Genomic DNA, 15,319 nt, shown 5'->3' with positions numbered 1-15,319 from the left:
GAGAAGAGCTGGCACCGGAGGGTCGGCGCGGCCGCAGCCCGAGCAGCGCCAGCGCCGGACTCTGCCCAGGGCCAGCCCGGAGAGGAGCCGCGGGTCCCCGCAGCGCAACCCGCCGGGACTGGTCTCGCTCTCCTGGCTGCCGCGATGCGCCCCCGGGCCCCGCCGCCGGCCCGAGCATCCCTGAGCCGGGCCGCCCCTCCCTCCTCTTCCTCCTCCTCCTCCTCCTCCTCCTCCCACCGGCCGGCCCAGAGCCCTCGCAGCTGCGGCGCTGGCCGAGGGATGAGCTGAGCCGAGCCGAGCCAGGCCGAGCCGAGCCGAGCCGAGCCATGCCGTTCTACAAGCGGAGCGTGGTGGCGCGGGGGGGGCGGTCGGCCGTGCCGCTGGCCGAGCTGCGGGACGTCTGCAGCCTGGCGGCTCTCACTCTGCTGCGGCAGCTCGCCGATCTCTGCGGCCACTCGCTTGCCCTCCTGGGAGACATCGAGGGTCACGTCCTGGAGCTGGGTCGTCGCACCGGGCGGCTGCACCGTCGAGCCGCCCGCCTGCAGGCGCTGCTGAGGGGCCGGCCGCTGCGCGGGGCACACGCCGCCCCAGGTAAGGCGACCCCCGGCCGGCCCGGCCCTCCCCACCGTTCCCGGGAGGTCTCTGGGTCCTCCAGCCCCAGGAATGCGCGGCCGGAGAGTGCCACCCGTCAGGGCTGCACCCCACTTCGAGAGGGATCCCGTTTCCCCTCCCCAATACAGGGGGGCGTCCGCCGCTCTTCCTCCGACATGGTCCTTCCCGAGTGCCCGCGTCTCGTCTCCGGGGTGGCTCCCGCTGTCCAGGTCCCCCCAGGTCCTCCTTCCTGCGGGGAGGTCCGGCGGAGCCGGGGACCGGCGCGGCTGAGGAGCGGCGATGCCACCGCGAAGCCCCTTTGGCCACGGTGGCGGCGGCAGCTGCCTGCCGGCTGCTTCAGGGTGAGGCTGGGACAGCCGAGCAGCCTCTCCCGCTGCCTGGCCTTCCTTTTCCCGCACACAGTGGGCATTTTCCAGGCTGCCAGCCAAGCACACGTTTCACACTGTGTCCCCGATTACCAGCGGCTGTTTCATTCCAGGCTCTCTGGGAAAGCGAGGACACTGCGAGAGCTATTCCTCACCTCTGCGCCGCTGTCCTTGCCTCGGATGCTTCACTCCCCTCCCGGGGCAGGGGACCGAGGTGACCGTTCCCTCGCTGTGCTTTCAGCCAGCGTGTAGCCGCAGGTCAGCGTGGAGCAGCTCTCACTCGGGGTTTTGTGTGGCTGGGGAAAATGACAAGTTGTAGCCTGGGCGTCCTGTCTGCTCATCCCTCTCCTGGCAGCAAGCGGGGTTTGTTTTGTCCTGGACTGCTTTCATTACCCGTCCCAAGCGTTTCGACTTGGCACAGGCTTCTGTGCTGGGTCAGAAGTGGGCAGCCTTTTTCAGATGAGCTTAAAATAAGCTTGTTTTGGAGTTGTTTATAAAAGTTTGTTTTAAAAGGCTTTGCAGAGTGGGGAAGGGGGAGTGGTGTTCAAGCACGTTTTCCCCAGAAGTGCTGCGCATTTCTCAGGCCCTTGGCAAAACATGTGCCCCTTGTGCTTTCTGTAAACCCCCTTGCAAGTGCTGTTTTGCTGCTCCATCTGTGTGGAGACATGGCAAATGACTGCCAGACCCTCAGAGTCTACTTCCCGGATGCAGGGAACAAGCAGAACGCTCAGCCTCGGCCTGAGAGATGTGCTGCACTTGCAAATGCTGGTGGAGCAAATCAGTTATTGGGGTAAACAGAGGCTCCTGCTGTCCCATGCATCAGCTGGTAGAGAAATGAGGGGACAAGGAGGTACCACAGTTGCTCAGACCTGACTCGTGCACACCACTAGTACGCGCCAAACCCTGCAGTGTTGTCACGGTATGTGCTGGGCTGGTGTCTCCTGGAGGAGGACCTGGCCGTGGCGGTGACCAGATGGTCCCTCACCACCTGCATCTGGCCAGCGGGTTGAGAATGCTCTTGGTGGCTGCAGGACAGCGTGGGGGACGGCGGGGACAGCTGCAGCGTGGTGAGGGTGGGGGGCAGTGGCTGCTGCAGGCAGGTTGGATTTGTAACCCCCAGGCTGTGTTTTCAGCTGTGCATCAGTGCCGTGTGCCTGGGGTTTCTCGTGGAGCAAGACAACTCATTGCAAGTGATGTGTGTAGCGCAGCAGGCAAATAGCCCTCCTGTGCTGCAGCTCCTCATTAGAGCCCCGTAAATATGTGTGTACACAGACATGAAGGGATGGCTCTCTAAGCTGGCTGGCTAGCTGGGAGTTGGAGATGCATGGTGATAAAAATGCTTCGATTTTTTTTTTGTGGGAATAGCTGAGGTGGTGCAAAGTGTGCAGAGCTGTGCCCACTGCACCTCCCTTTCACCCCTGTTCTGGCAGCACTGAGTCTGGGCGGGGGGGTTGCATTTCTTCCCACACCCCAAGGGAAGCACAACCCACCCACCCTCCTGCCTGCTCCTCATCCATCCACCACCACTGTTCCTGTAGCCAGCAGGATGTGGGTGCCTCCAGCTTTACTGAACTCTTTACTTGGGGGAAGAACAAAATTCCAATTTCTGTTTCAGTTGCTGTTTGTTTTTCTAAAAGCTTCAGCATCAGCCTGTCAGGAGGGAATGGTTCATATGTCTGGAGGATAGGAGCTCCTTGCAAACCCCCAGCACCCCATCGCTGTGGGGCGAGCAGAGACAGCCCAAGGCTGCATGAGAGTACTTTGCACGGAGCTGCAGCACCATGCAGAGTCCCTTGAGTGAGGAGCAAATGCTTAACAACATCCCACTCGTGGTTTGGGGTTTTTTTTCCACTTCCTTTCCACTTCTTGAAGAGGATCCAATGGCAAAAATCACATTTCTCCTCTTGAACTGGAATAAAACCCCAGCGTCTTGTCTCTGAGAGATGCGGGGGAAAATCCCAGGACTAAACGCCCTGGTGTAGTCTTCACCCAACCAGTGGGGTCTGGATGACATGTCACAGCCAGCCTGACCAGCTCTAAAGGACAGTGACAGATCAGGCCTTGGGAGCAAGCAGGTGCCCTCCATCCCAGGCAGGGCTGGAGCCAACACCAGCCCCACAGCAGCTGCAGCACCTGCCTGCTGCAATCTGCGCTGAGCTGGGTTAGTCCTGTTCCCTGGCTTCTCACTGACACTGTATGGTGGGGCTCAGAGAGTTCTTGGGGCTTTTGCAGCAAGTGGGAGCACTGCAGGTGTTGCCAGACCCCAGCCTGGGGGGGAGGCAGCGTGTGGGGTTGACCACCCAGTCCTGAACAGCCAAGCTCGCTCCAGCTCAGGGTGGCACATGGTGGTTTGCCCTTCACAAGGGTGGTCCTCACACCGCTTCAGCTCCCAGGTTGGGTCAAGAGCCTTTGCCTGGCTTTGGTTCCTCCCAGGCAGGTTAAAGGGATCTGAAAGCCGTGGGTCTCTTCACCAGCAAGGGAAGCCCTATGGCTGGGGAGCTCAAGGTCCTTGCTGTGCAGCAGGACATGTCCGTCCATCTGTCCAGAGGCTGTGAGCTGGTGGGAGCTGCCGTGTCTTCTTCATCAGGACGGGGAGATGCTGGTGTAGCAGCATTGCTGCCAGATGAAGGAATCGCACCGCAAAGGGCTGGGGGAGCACTTAATCTGACAAGGCAGTGTGGTTGTTTCCAGTGTGAGACAGCAGGCAAGGGCTGCCAGATTCCTCTGCTCTTATTCATCGTCAGTTGCGTGACAGTGGGGAGGGTGCACGCCTGTCCCCAGGGAGCTGGGTGCATCCTGCTCACCAGCCTCCCTCAGCACCTGGATGTGAGGATGCCAGGGCTGGGCATGGGAGTCCTGCTGCAGCTGAGGGCAGAGCAGAGACCAGGCTCCCTGTCCCACTCCCCTTAGCACCTCCGTATCCCGGAGGAGTGGCACTGAACCCGGATCTCCTTCCGGCACTTGGCGCTGAGGGCTGGGGCTGCTTTGCAGCCCAGGAAAGTGCCCAGCACTCCGGCACTGTTGTGCTGATCCTCAATTGGGACGCAGCTCCATGGGCACCAGCTGGGTGACATGAGCCAGGGCTTCTGGCTCAGCTCTCTCCCCTTGGGATCCAGTGGCTCTAGAAATAAATCTCCGCAAAGAAGAGTATGGGGGCCCGGCTCCGAGAGCTATTTAAATTGTTGTCCCTGAAGAGCTGTGGGGACGGTTCTCTGGAAGAAACTCTGGGCTATGCTGGCAGGAGGAGCTGTTTACTGCTCTTGCTGAAATATGCAGCATTCGCTGTCCTCTGACCTCCCAGCCTGTCTTGAAACAAGCCATCAAGATAGGCAGAGCATCAGCCAGACCAGGGACTACTGTCCCCCGCACCCTCCGCCTGGCTCTCTCCTCACCGGATGGGTAAGGGCTGGCACAGACATTTTCTCCTGGATCCTGTCACTGGTATGAAAAAAAACAAAAAAAGAAAATTAAAAAAAAAAAAAACAAAGAACAAACAAACAAAAAACAAAACCCAAAAAACACACCCTCAGTGACTTGTTCGAGTGTCCAGCCAGGCTGGAGTGGCTGAGTTGTTCCTCAGCCCCAGGCAGAGTCACTGCCAGGTCCAGGGGCTGCAGCCGCCTCTCACAGCTCTGGCCATAGCCCCAGGGATGCACCCATGTGAACCTTCCGGAGACCCACAGCTCCATTTTGGGGACTGGATAGCTGAGCTCCCCCTCCTTCTGGCCCCGCAGCCATCCTCGGCCAGCTGCTCTCCATGGGGTCAGTGCCCTTCAAGGCAGAGAGAAAATGCCAGGGTGCAGGGCTCTGGCTGTTCAGAGCCATGGGGAAAGAAACACCCCAAACTGAGGGGACAAGAAGGTCTGGTTTGGAGTGAGATGTGGTTTTAGTCCCCGTGCTGCCAGCAGCCGCGGCCCCCAGGCTGCCGGGGAGCAGCGTTCTCCTCCCCAGCAGCCCCGACCCACTGCAGCCAGCACCGCTACTGGCAAGGGACATTTGTCATGGGACAGCTCTGCATCTCCTCGGCCACCAGGACAGGCAGTGGCGAGCATGGAGTCAAGGCTGCTTGCCCCCATAGTGATGCTGAAGCAGTTTGCAGAGGTCCCCACCCTGGGGAGCCCCGCACTGGTCAGCCTGGCCACGAGCTGCCGCAGCCTCCTCTGCTGAGCGGACCAGCTCCCAAAAACCTCCCAGACCTCCAAGATATTTTCTCTGCTTGCTTTTTTTGTAAACCAGTGGTGATTTCAACGTTGGAGGGGAGAGCACAGCTCCCCCAAAGGCTGCCTCGGCGCGGGCGGGAGGCGGGAAGCGGACCAAGGCTGGGATGGACGGCTTCGGCTGCCAGAGGAGGGGAGCGGGGAGCCGCACCCTCCCTCTTAACAGGAACCGTCTGTGGGAGCGGCTTGGCCAAAAGGCAGACAAATGAATAATGCACGTCTCCCACCCGGAGCAGCTTTGACTGATGGCTGTCCTCAGTGGTGGGCCGATAGCCGCTCTCCAAAAATGCGTGCTGCCAGCAGCGTGGGGTTTAGGAGGAGACGCCATCATTGCCTTTCCACAGCTTCCCTGCACCGAAGTTACTTCAAGGAAAGAGCAGCCTCGCTGGGCTCTGCGACCCCCCGTGATTGCAAACGCTCCCCAGCACAACCCGCCCATGGGTGTATGGTTGCTGCAGTGCCTGACCCTGCTCGGGGGACATCTTGGGAGCTGACGTCGAGGGTGGCATCTCCAGTTATTGTCACGGCCTCTCTCCCTCCCTGCTGGAGTTTTGCTGAGGCTGGGATTCCTGCCTAGATGGACCCAAATCCTGCTTGTGACTGGAAGCGTTTTCATGAGAGTGGATCTTGCTTGTGGTCTTTCCTCAGGAGCTGGGCTGTGGCCCTCAGGGGCAGCAGGTCCCTTGGGTGCAGTAGGTCCTCGGGAACCCCATCACCCAGCAAGAAGAGCAGGGCCCGCAAGGTAACGTGGCCTCCACTGTCCCCTCACAGCCTCGCACATCCCTGGTGTTCCTTTTCCCCCAGCCTGGGCCAGCCCCTGCAGTGTGGGCTTAGAAGAGAGACTCCTCTAGTACCAGTATTTCTGCAGTAGAGTGGTTCCTCTTAGGAAGCCCTTACGACAGGGCTGTCAAACTCATTTTCACCGGAGGCCACAGCAGCCTCACGGTTGCCTTCAAAGGGCCGAATGTCATTTTAGGACATTGACGAGTTTGTCAAATGAGCTTGACACCCCTGCCTTATGACATCTCATTGGCTGCAAATATGGCAGTGGTTACGGTGCACAGGAACATGGATTAGCTTCAACTATGTGCCTCCAAAGAAGCTTGCATCATCTTGAAGCAGTTTGAAGGATGCATTTATCTCCATGTGGAAGCAAGTGTTGGAGCTCGCTTTGGCAACCCATTCTCCAGCTGCAAAGATCTCCTTGACGCTCAGAGAAGGAAGATGTGTGAGCATGCAGGAAAGATCACTCCCTGTGGCAAGTGTGCAGGTTGTCCAGGCAGGGAGGAGTATCAGGGGGATCATTTTGCTGGCTGGGTATCCGCTAGTGCCTGAAAGAACATCCTGACTCACAGAAGGGCCTTGTGCTCTCTCCTCCAGCCAGTTGCCAGCTCCCAGCATGGTCCATGCTTCCCAGGCACCTGGTGCCCAGCACTGTGCCCACTGGCCATGCCCAGCACGCTGCGGCTGCTGGCGCAGCGCCGGGCAGCAGGCTGGCTGCTGCGCGCACATGGGGGCTGTTTGCTGGCAGCACAAAGCCTGGTTTGAGCGAGAGCTGGCACGGTGCTGAACAGGCCAAGTATGCTGGTGGGGAGAATCAGCTCTTCTTCTCACCCGTGCCAGTGGGATCTGCCACCCTCCTCCAGCACTCGTGCCTGGCAGCAAGGGCAGCTGCCCGCTGCGGGCACGGAGATGCTGCTGACGGGGAAGCAGGCCGGTACTTCAGGCACCAGCAACGGCATATGCACGGCTCTGGGTGAGTACCTATCGGCACAGCAGGGTGACCAGCCCCCTTCCACCAGAGCCCTGACCCGCGGTGCGATGCCAGCCTGGCACGGTGCAATGGCTGGCAGCTTGTCGTGGCTCCAGGAGCCCTAGTGGAGCTGCCCGGCAGTGGGGGGAGACTGAACGTGATGGGCAATACTGAGGTGGGGAGCAGATCATTAGGCCTTCGAGTTAATCTAACGATGGCAGATCAAAAAAGCAAGGGGAACAAGCTAATTCCTCCAGTTAACCAGGCGATGGCTGTTAGCAGCAATTTCGTTCCCTTCCCAGCACCCCAAGTCACCAGCCGCATCTGTACTGAGCAGCACGGCCCCAGCATGAGCTTGGATCCTGCCTTGGTGTCCCCATGGCCAGGCAGGATGATGGGGACAGCTGTCTGCACAGCCAGGGCACCCCACATTGCTGGCACAGGGCAGACACCGTCCTCACATGTGTGCTTACATGTCCATACATGTCTGAGTGTGCACACACAGGCCTGTTGCAGAGGCAAGGGGCTCCTGGGCATGCAATGGGTGTTTGGGTCTGTGCCGCCCGCACTCCAGACTGGCTGCTCTCAGAGGAGCCTCGGCCAGTCCGTGACTGTCATGGTCCCTGAAATCCCAAAGGAAAAGGGTTCCTGTAGCTCTCAGTGGGCAGTGACAAAAGTTATCAGACCCCTGACTGCCTGGGCACGGAGAGGGAAAGGCGATGCTGGAGAGATGCTCATGAGTCGTCTTAAAGTGCCTGCTCCGTGCACAGTGAAGCTGGGCTGCAGGGTCAGCCCTTAGACAAACACCTTGCTTTTGCAGGATCCCTTTTGCTATCCCTCTCAGCTTGCTTGCTGTGTCCACGGCTGTGCAATCAGCAGGTCTGCCCAGTCCCCTTCCCCTGCCTGCAGCGCTGGGCACCGGGGCCCTTTCCCAGCTCCCCCAGCAGACACTGGCATCTCCCCGCTGGGCGGTGCTTGCCCATCGCCATCCCAGGGGCTCTCACGAGGCTGCATCCTGCCAAGAGGAGGGAGCGGATCTCTCTTTGCAGATCCAGCTTGTGGATGCACCCCTGCCCGGTGCATGGAGAGGCTCGCCAGCTCCTGCTGGCCCCCCCGGGACGTTCCCCCTCCCCAGGGCCGCGCCAGCCGCCAGCAGCCTGCTGGGTGGTCCCGGCTGTCAGGCAGCGCGTGGGCTGCCTGCGTGGGACCAGCTCCCTTCCTGCCCATGTCGGGAGCCCAGCCAAGGGGGGGCCTGGATGGCTGCCCCCCTGAAGGCCATGGGGTGCAGCCAGCCCCGGGGAGGGCTGTGGGGCCAGCTTTGGGCTTCTTCAGCCTGCTCCCCAGCGAGCCCTGGGACCGCTGACTTGGCAAAGGGCTGCTGAGAGGCTGAGGTGCTTCAGCTCATCCCATTGCAAGTGGCGCGAGGAGAGAAACCTGTGGCCGTGGGGAGGCCAGGTTTGGGCAGCGGCTGGATGGGAACAGAGCAGAGGGAGCATCTCTGGGCTCCTCCAGAGCAGCTGGGATGTTGCTAATGGGAAGGGGTGTGATAGCATGTGTTCATCTAAGGAGCTGCTTGGCAGGCTCTGCCCCACAGGCCCAGGGTTAGAGATGATGTCTGGCTGCAGTAAAGCATGTGTGGCTGTGGGAAGGAGCTGTTTGCTCCTTAAAATCCTCCAGACCTGCCTGTACCGTCTGGTCTGGAGGTGACGGATCTATCTCATACCGCCCACGTGACCCATGCGCGGGCGGGTTTTGGGTGCACCTCAGCTCGTGCCCTGTGCAGCATTGCTGGCACACCAGGTTCACCAGCTCCCGAGCAGTTCGTCTGTGCATGTGACACATACCGGCTGTGCCAGGCTTGCCACCTGGCATCCTCGCCCTCCGCTGTCTCACAAGCAGTCACGCAGCATCTTGGACACAGCAAATCTGCTCGCGCATCACATCGTGGGCATGCGCAGCCTTTCCAAATGTGCCCAAATTATTGCCTGAGTGGTGGGGCCATACGCCCAGGAGTTGCTTGCCAGAGCTGGCAGACAGGCAAAAGCTGCCAGATCATTTCCTGAAGTGGCAGGAAAAGGCTCACGGGGATTTTCTGCTGCAGCAAGCAGAATGGGCAGCAGGAGCATGAAGCGAGGCTAATGCATGCCTGAATTGGCAGCAGGTGCCTTGGGACAAGAACTGTCAGAGATCGCTGCCAACACCAGTGCCCTCCCTGCCACAGCTCACGCCAGGTCTGCGTGGCTGCGCAGCCCCACGGTTTGCAAACCCTATTTTTCTGGTTGCGGATGCCTACACTGTGTGCAAGAGAATAGCTCGTTTCATGCTGAAGTGGAAAGCCCAAGGGCTCCCGGTGCAGGGAGCTCGGCTGGAAGAAGTCGGGCAAAAGGCTGGGGGGATTTGCACTGGTGAAAGCTGCCTGCTGGCTCCAGGTTTCTTGCTCACCTGCTGGACAGGTGTAGCAAGAGGTGAGTGCAGGGTGGCAGGGTGACTGCCCCACACATCGCCCTGCTCCCCCAAGAGTTCTCCAGTCTTGGGGCAGGACCGTGGTTAAGGGAAGCCTCTGGGCAGGCAGCAAGCGGCAGATCGGAGGGTCGCGCCAGGCTGCATGTGGTGCCTGTCAGCCTGTGCCACCCATGCTTTTCCTAAAGCCTTTCTCCAAGCCCCCCCAGGAGCTGCCTGAGCCTGGTGCTCTTGCTGCAGTTGCAGTGAACGCTGTGGGGCTGTCCCCTTCCCACAGACAGGCAAGGGGGCAGCTTGAGCTGCTCCAGGCTAGAGTCCAGAGCAAAGCCCTTCACCCAGCTGCCTGATCCCTGTCAGTTATGGGAGACAGGAGGCTAGTGCTGCCCACGGCAGCATGGGTAGTGGGGTGACATCTCCTTTCCAGGGGTCCCGCCGATCACATCCCTCATTGTGGCTCACGGGACGTGCCAGAGGGATGCCAGGTGGCAGCTGTGCCGTGCAGGGCAGGCTGGTGGGATGCTCCGGCCCTGCTCCGTCTCATGACTTCGGCATCTGCAGCAGGTACGTGTAGCTATATCTTTAAGAAGGGCCTGAGCTGGGGTGGGAGAAGCATTTCTATCCAGCCTTTCTCCCAACAAACGTGGATCGAGTTAGCGTCAGCAAGCAAGCAGCAGAGTCGGTGCCGTGGCCATTCCCCCACTCCCAGCTGGGGTAGCCGCCAGCTGACCCCGTGAGCGGCCATGGGGGACTGGAGCAGCCGGTGGGACACAGGGCAGCCTTCGTTCCCCGTCACCTCGGTCCCTGCAAGGAGAGGAAGCAGAGGAGGCAGAACTGGGTACATAGAAGTTTTATCCTCCTCCCTGCCCACTGGACTGACTGCCTCACGCTGGGGAGGGGGCTAGCAGCGCTGCAGGACAAGGGCAGAGAGCGTGGTGGGTGCACGGCACAGGTTGGGTGGCCATCTCTGAAGGTGGGTGCTGGCAGCGGCAGCCCAAGAGCTTGCCTGCGCAGCCAGGGCTGCCTGCTCGGCTCCTTCTGGCTCTTATCTGCACAGGCAGAGTGATGGGCATGGTGGAACGGGGTCAGGTGGGCACCAGGTTGCTTACTGATGGTGACAGCGGACAGAGCCCTGGGGGTGGTTACAGTGTCCTCCGCTCCCTGGGCAGCACCCGTGTCCAGCCCTAGCGCTGGATCTGTCCCTCCTCTTCCTCCCCACCAGCTCGGACTGGGGCAAGGAGCATCCCCAGGGACCCTGTCAGGAGGAAGGCGCCCAGCATGCCCCTGTGCTGCTGCCTGCCTCCTGCCGCTGCAGGCAGAGGTGCTGGGGGATCTGGTGGCCATGCGGGAGCAGATGCCAGTGCACCGCGTGTCTCCCATGAGGGCCTCATAAATGTCACAAACTAGTGATCGCATCATGGCATGTGGCGGCAGGCCAGGTCTGCACTGGTTCTCTCATGCAGCAGTTTTGGGCTGTGTTCAGTTTTCCTAAGCCAGAGTAAGCTCTGGGTGACTGGGGGGGGTGGGTGCAGGTTGTTGGGGTGATCGGGGCTGAGGTTCCTGTGTCCCCTGCACCCAACCTGTGTGTGGGCAGCAGAGGCCTTGCAGCTTGTCCTGTACTAGTGGCACGATGGCTGTCAGAGGACCCTGGTGCAGAGCCCACCATGTTTTTTTCCTCCTCTGAGCACCTGGGGCAGTCCAGAGCAGTGGTCCAGAGCCTGGAGAAGAGCCTGCCTGTGTCACAGCCATAAGCCAGCTGGGCACCATGATGCCAAGCTCTGGGGCTCAGGTGCATGGGATTGGCGTGCTGGTGCAGCTCTTTGCAGCACTTGCAGGATGTGCCTTCCTCCATGTGCCCACCCCATGCTCTGCTTAGTGACAGGCTCCAGCAGCCGCTGGGGATGTGGCTGCTTGGCAGGAACCAGGCTGAGGGTTCCTCCAGCCGTGGGCAACCCAGGAGAACGGAGGACACTGCCGGCAATACCCCGTCCCAGGGAGAACGGGTTAGTCCTGGCTGCAGCTCCTGGGACACAGCAGCGAAATATGTTGTTGCTCTGGAGGAATCCCAGGAATGCAGAACCCGGAGGGGACACGAGGTGGCATGGCAGTTTCAGCCCAGTCTTTCAGTCACTGCAGGCAGGTTCCCTGCCAGGACCAGACAGACCTCGCAAGGCAGCTCGGCAAAGGCAGGAGGTCACCTTCAGTGCGGCGAGCAGAGGGGCTGACGTGCACACCGTCGGCGTCCTGGGCTCTGCCTTTCTGCTTGGCTGAGACCCTGACGATGGCTGTGCCACATTCACACCCACTCTGCCAGGACACGGGACCTCCTCAGGGTCCAACACAGCCCTCAGAACCACGCATAGTGCTGCTGACTCCACACAGTGCCTGTGCGGGGCTGCACAGCCCTGGCCCTGCTCCCCCAGCCTTGGCCCGTCCCCGAGCCGTTGTTCTCTAACGAGCTCATCTACTTCGCTGGTTATTATTTTTTAACATCGTCTCTTGGCCAGAAAATAATCAGCTCATCCACTTAGCGAGTGTTTATGGCTTCTTCAAAGAAGCTGCTTCCTCTGCCAGGAGAGGGGCTACCTCGAAAATAGAGAGCTGAGCCGCTCCCCGTGTTCGGGGACGGATGGAGCCGTTGACACAGCTGGCGCACACCCGGGTGCACTCAGCCACTTGCACCCTCCTGCCTTCAGAGGCCCCGTCATGGTGCGCCCCTGTGCTGCAGGTGGGAAGGACCGACTGTCTGGGAGCTGCTTTTGCAGCGTGCACAGAGCTCACTTGGGCCACAAGAAGCACACAGTTGGGAAGGTACAGGTGAGCTGCACACACCCACAGGGCTCAGAAGAGGACAGGGGGTCTAGGGCTTCACCACAAGAGATGACGAGTAGCTTAGAGTGATGAGTTGCTTGCTCAGCTCCCCGGGACAGGGTGTGGAAAGACAGTTGTGCCGTCGAACTGTGAAACCCACACAGGTGCTGCTGCAGCCTGGCTCGACACCACGTGCCTTGGCTTGGCTGGAGGCTTGAGGGAATGGGAGAAAATAGTTTCTTGATGGCTTTTCTGCAAACCACCCCAGGCTCACCTTGGTCCTTCGTCTTCCTGGAGAGCACACGGAGGCCAGGGTGAGGTGGGAATATACCTGTGCTGTCCACAGCTGCTGCTGCAGCCCCGTCATGGGCTGTCCCTGTGAGCTGAGGCGCTGCCGCAGTCCTGCCCCGGCACGGGGGCACGGCACAGGGCCACAGGGAGGGGTGCCACTGCAGGGCCCCCACGCCGCTGCAGCTGTCACACCCACCTGCTCCCACATCAGTCACACAAACCGCCCCGGGTGCCAAGTACTGATCCAATTTGTGGCTGTTTCCATAACAACCTCCCAGCGCTTTCTGGTCCTTTCTGTCACTACACAGATGCCGGGTTTCGGTGTGTGAGGGATGCTCTGGCCTGGGATGGAGCAGCTGGGCTGAGCCATCACTGAGTATCTCTGGCTTCTGGGTGCAAAGGGCCACTCGCTTGCTGGAGGCTGGGGCACATTGCGCAAGTTTCCCCCAACCCGGGAGTATTTTTTTCTCCCATCAGAGGGATATGGTGATGTTTGGGCTGGGGGAAGAAGGAGCCCAAGGGCAATAGTTGATCAGGGGGGTCTCTTCGCACGGCTTAGCTTTGTGCAGTTATGGCACTGCCCAGGATGCTCAGTCCCAAGGATGGGGCCACTGGAGGTGCTGTCAGCCAGAGACACTCCTGTTTCTCCTACCACAGACCCCATCACACACAGGCCTGGCTCTTGCCGTGTCCCATGGCTCTCACACAGGCTTTCCCAACGGGGCATGAGCCCCAAGAGCTTAGCCCACACCCCGCTGTCACCCATCAGTGTGCACGGGTGTATGGCTCAAGCTGTGCACTCTCTGCACTGGGGCACGGCTCAGACTGCTCTCGGAGCTGCTATTCTCCCTGCCCTCTTGTCTCCATTCACCCCCTGCTCAGCCTCTCACCCTGCAGGGCCGGCCCCGTGCCCCCCACGCATCGCCCAGCCCCATTGCCCCGGGGAGGCTCGTGCCCCCCCCCCAGCCCCAGGACACCTCGGCCCCCACATCCCCCCGGGGGGCTGCCCGGCCCCGCACTCCCCGCCGCCCCCGCTCCCCGCCCAGCCCCGCTGCCCCCGGCCGCCCCCGCTCCCCGCCCAGCCCCGCTGCCCCCGGCCGCCCCCCGCAGCCGCCGCCATTGGGCGCCCGCTCGGCGGCCCCGGCGCGGCGGCGGGCGGGCTCCGAGGGGGCGGGCGGGCCGGCCGGCGGCTGATGCGGCGGGGAGGGGGGTGCCCGGTGCGGTGCGGTGCGGTGCGATGCGATGCGGCCCGGCTGGGCCCGGCCCGGCCCGGCCCGGCGGCTCCTCCCCGCTCGGCGCGGCGGGGCGGCGCGGCGGGCCCGGCGGCGGGGGAGGCTGGAGCCGGCGGGGAGCGGCCCGGGGGCGGTGGCGCTCTGACCACCTGGGCCGGGCGGGCCGCGGCGGAGGATGGGCAACGCGCAGCGGAAGGCGCCGCGCAGCCAGCGGCGGGGCAGGATGCGCTCAGCAACAGGTACAGGGGACGGGACGGGGCGGGACCGGACCCGCTGCCCGCGCTGCTCCCGCCGCCCCCGGCCCCGCGGGCCGGGATGGAGACGGCAGCAGCAGCAGGGGAGGGGGAGGCTCGGCCTCTGCCGCGGCCCCCCCGGGGCTGACTGGCCCCTTCGGGTCGCTTGGAGGACACGGGGAGAGGTCACCTCCAGCTGAGGCTTGGCCTCGCTGGCAGGGACAGCGAGGGATGGGGATTTTGCTGGGGCCCACCACGGTCCTCTGGTATGTGTAACAGGTGCTGACCCATACCCCAAGCTGCAGGGAGCCAGCCCCAGGCAGTGGGGAGCCAGCTCCAACTGTGGGGAGCCGTCCCCAGGCAGCGAGGAGCTCCCTCTGAGCAGCAGGGAGCTAGCTCCAACCACGAGGAGCCTTCCCCGGACAGCAAGGGGCTAACCCCGGGTGGTGGGGAGCCAGCTCCAACCATGGGGAGCCATTGCCAGGCAACAGGAACCATACCCTGGCAGTGGGGAGGCCTTGCACTTGCTGGCCCTTGAGCTGTGTCCTGCCCAGGCAGGCAGCCCCTGCCTGCATGAGCCCCCACACTCCCAGTTCTCTTCTTCCACCCATCACAAAGGCAGTGGGTAGCTCTAAGGGACCTCGTACCGCAAATTATTTAAGGAAGGCAGAAAGCCCTGCAAATCTGCAGGGAGCATCTGGAGGGAGCAGGGTGAGCAGAAGGCTCACTCTGCATTGGGAGTGGGCAGCCGAGCGCAGGTGCCCTCTGAAAAAGCTGGGTTGAACAAGCAGGACTTGTCCAGTCACTCCTTTGTCCCCACCTGGCTGGCCCAGGCAGTTCAGCAACCCTTTCCAGACACCTGGGACTCCAGCTCCCTGGCCCAGCCCAGCTCCTGGAAACACCAGAAGACCAGGGAGACTGGGGTCTGCCACGGCTCCTGGCTCAGCGCCCTGTCTGAGGGCTCTTTCCTTGTATGTCCTGGGCTCTGCTGGCCCCGGCTCCTGCACCCACTGCCCTTCGCCTGGCCGCTGGCTTGAGAGCCGGGACGCGGCAGTGCAGGCAGCAGCAGGGATCTGCCAGCCCTGAGAGAGACCTCAGAAAAATTGCATGGAAGCTGCAAGAAAATGGGGGGTGATTGTCACAGCCCCAGTGACTGTCACAGCTTAATAATTAGCGGGCAGAGGGGGTGGAAGTACAGCCTGTCTCTGTCTAATTTTGCAGCCGCGGCTGTAGTGATTGTTGCAAAGGACTGAAACAGAGCAAAAGAGCCTGGGGTTGCATGCGGGATCATGAGGGACCCTGATCTGGCGGGTCCTGAGGGATGAAGGATGCTGTGCCAGTCAGTGCC

The 15,319-nt window shown here is 61.6% G+C and overlaps 1 protein-coding gene across 3 annotated transcripts in view; it reads left to right on the top strand.

Annotated features, from left to right (window-relative positions):
• The first annotated feature begins 252 nt into the window (after positions 1 to 252).
• NHSL2 (NHS like 2) overlaps positions 253 to 15,319 on the top strand; it is a 33,456-nt gene continuing 18,389 nt past the window's right edge. For 2 of the 3 annotated variants that reach the window (XM_065643424.1, XM_065643423.1), the window contains exon 1: positions 253 to 591. In XM_065643424.1, the coding sequence (XP_065499496.1) occupies positions 327 to 591 (265 nt within the window). In that variant the 5' untranslated portion in view covers positions 253 to 326. Of the gene's footprint in view, positions 592 to 13,913; positions 13,978 to 15,319 lie in introns of those variants that run through there. The other variant, XM_065643425.1, reaches the window with a different exon arrangement.

This window comes from Caloenas nicobarica, chromosome 12 (assembly GCF_036013445.1).
Source record: "Caloenas nicobarica isolate bCalNic1 chromosome 12, bCalNic1.hap1, whole genome shotgun sequence".
Lineage (NCBI taxonomy): Eukaryota > Metazoa > Chordata > Aves > Columbiformes > Columbidae > Caloenas > Caloenas nicobarica.
This window is presented reverse-complemented; position numbering and strand designations above follow the sequence as displayed.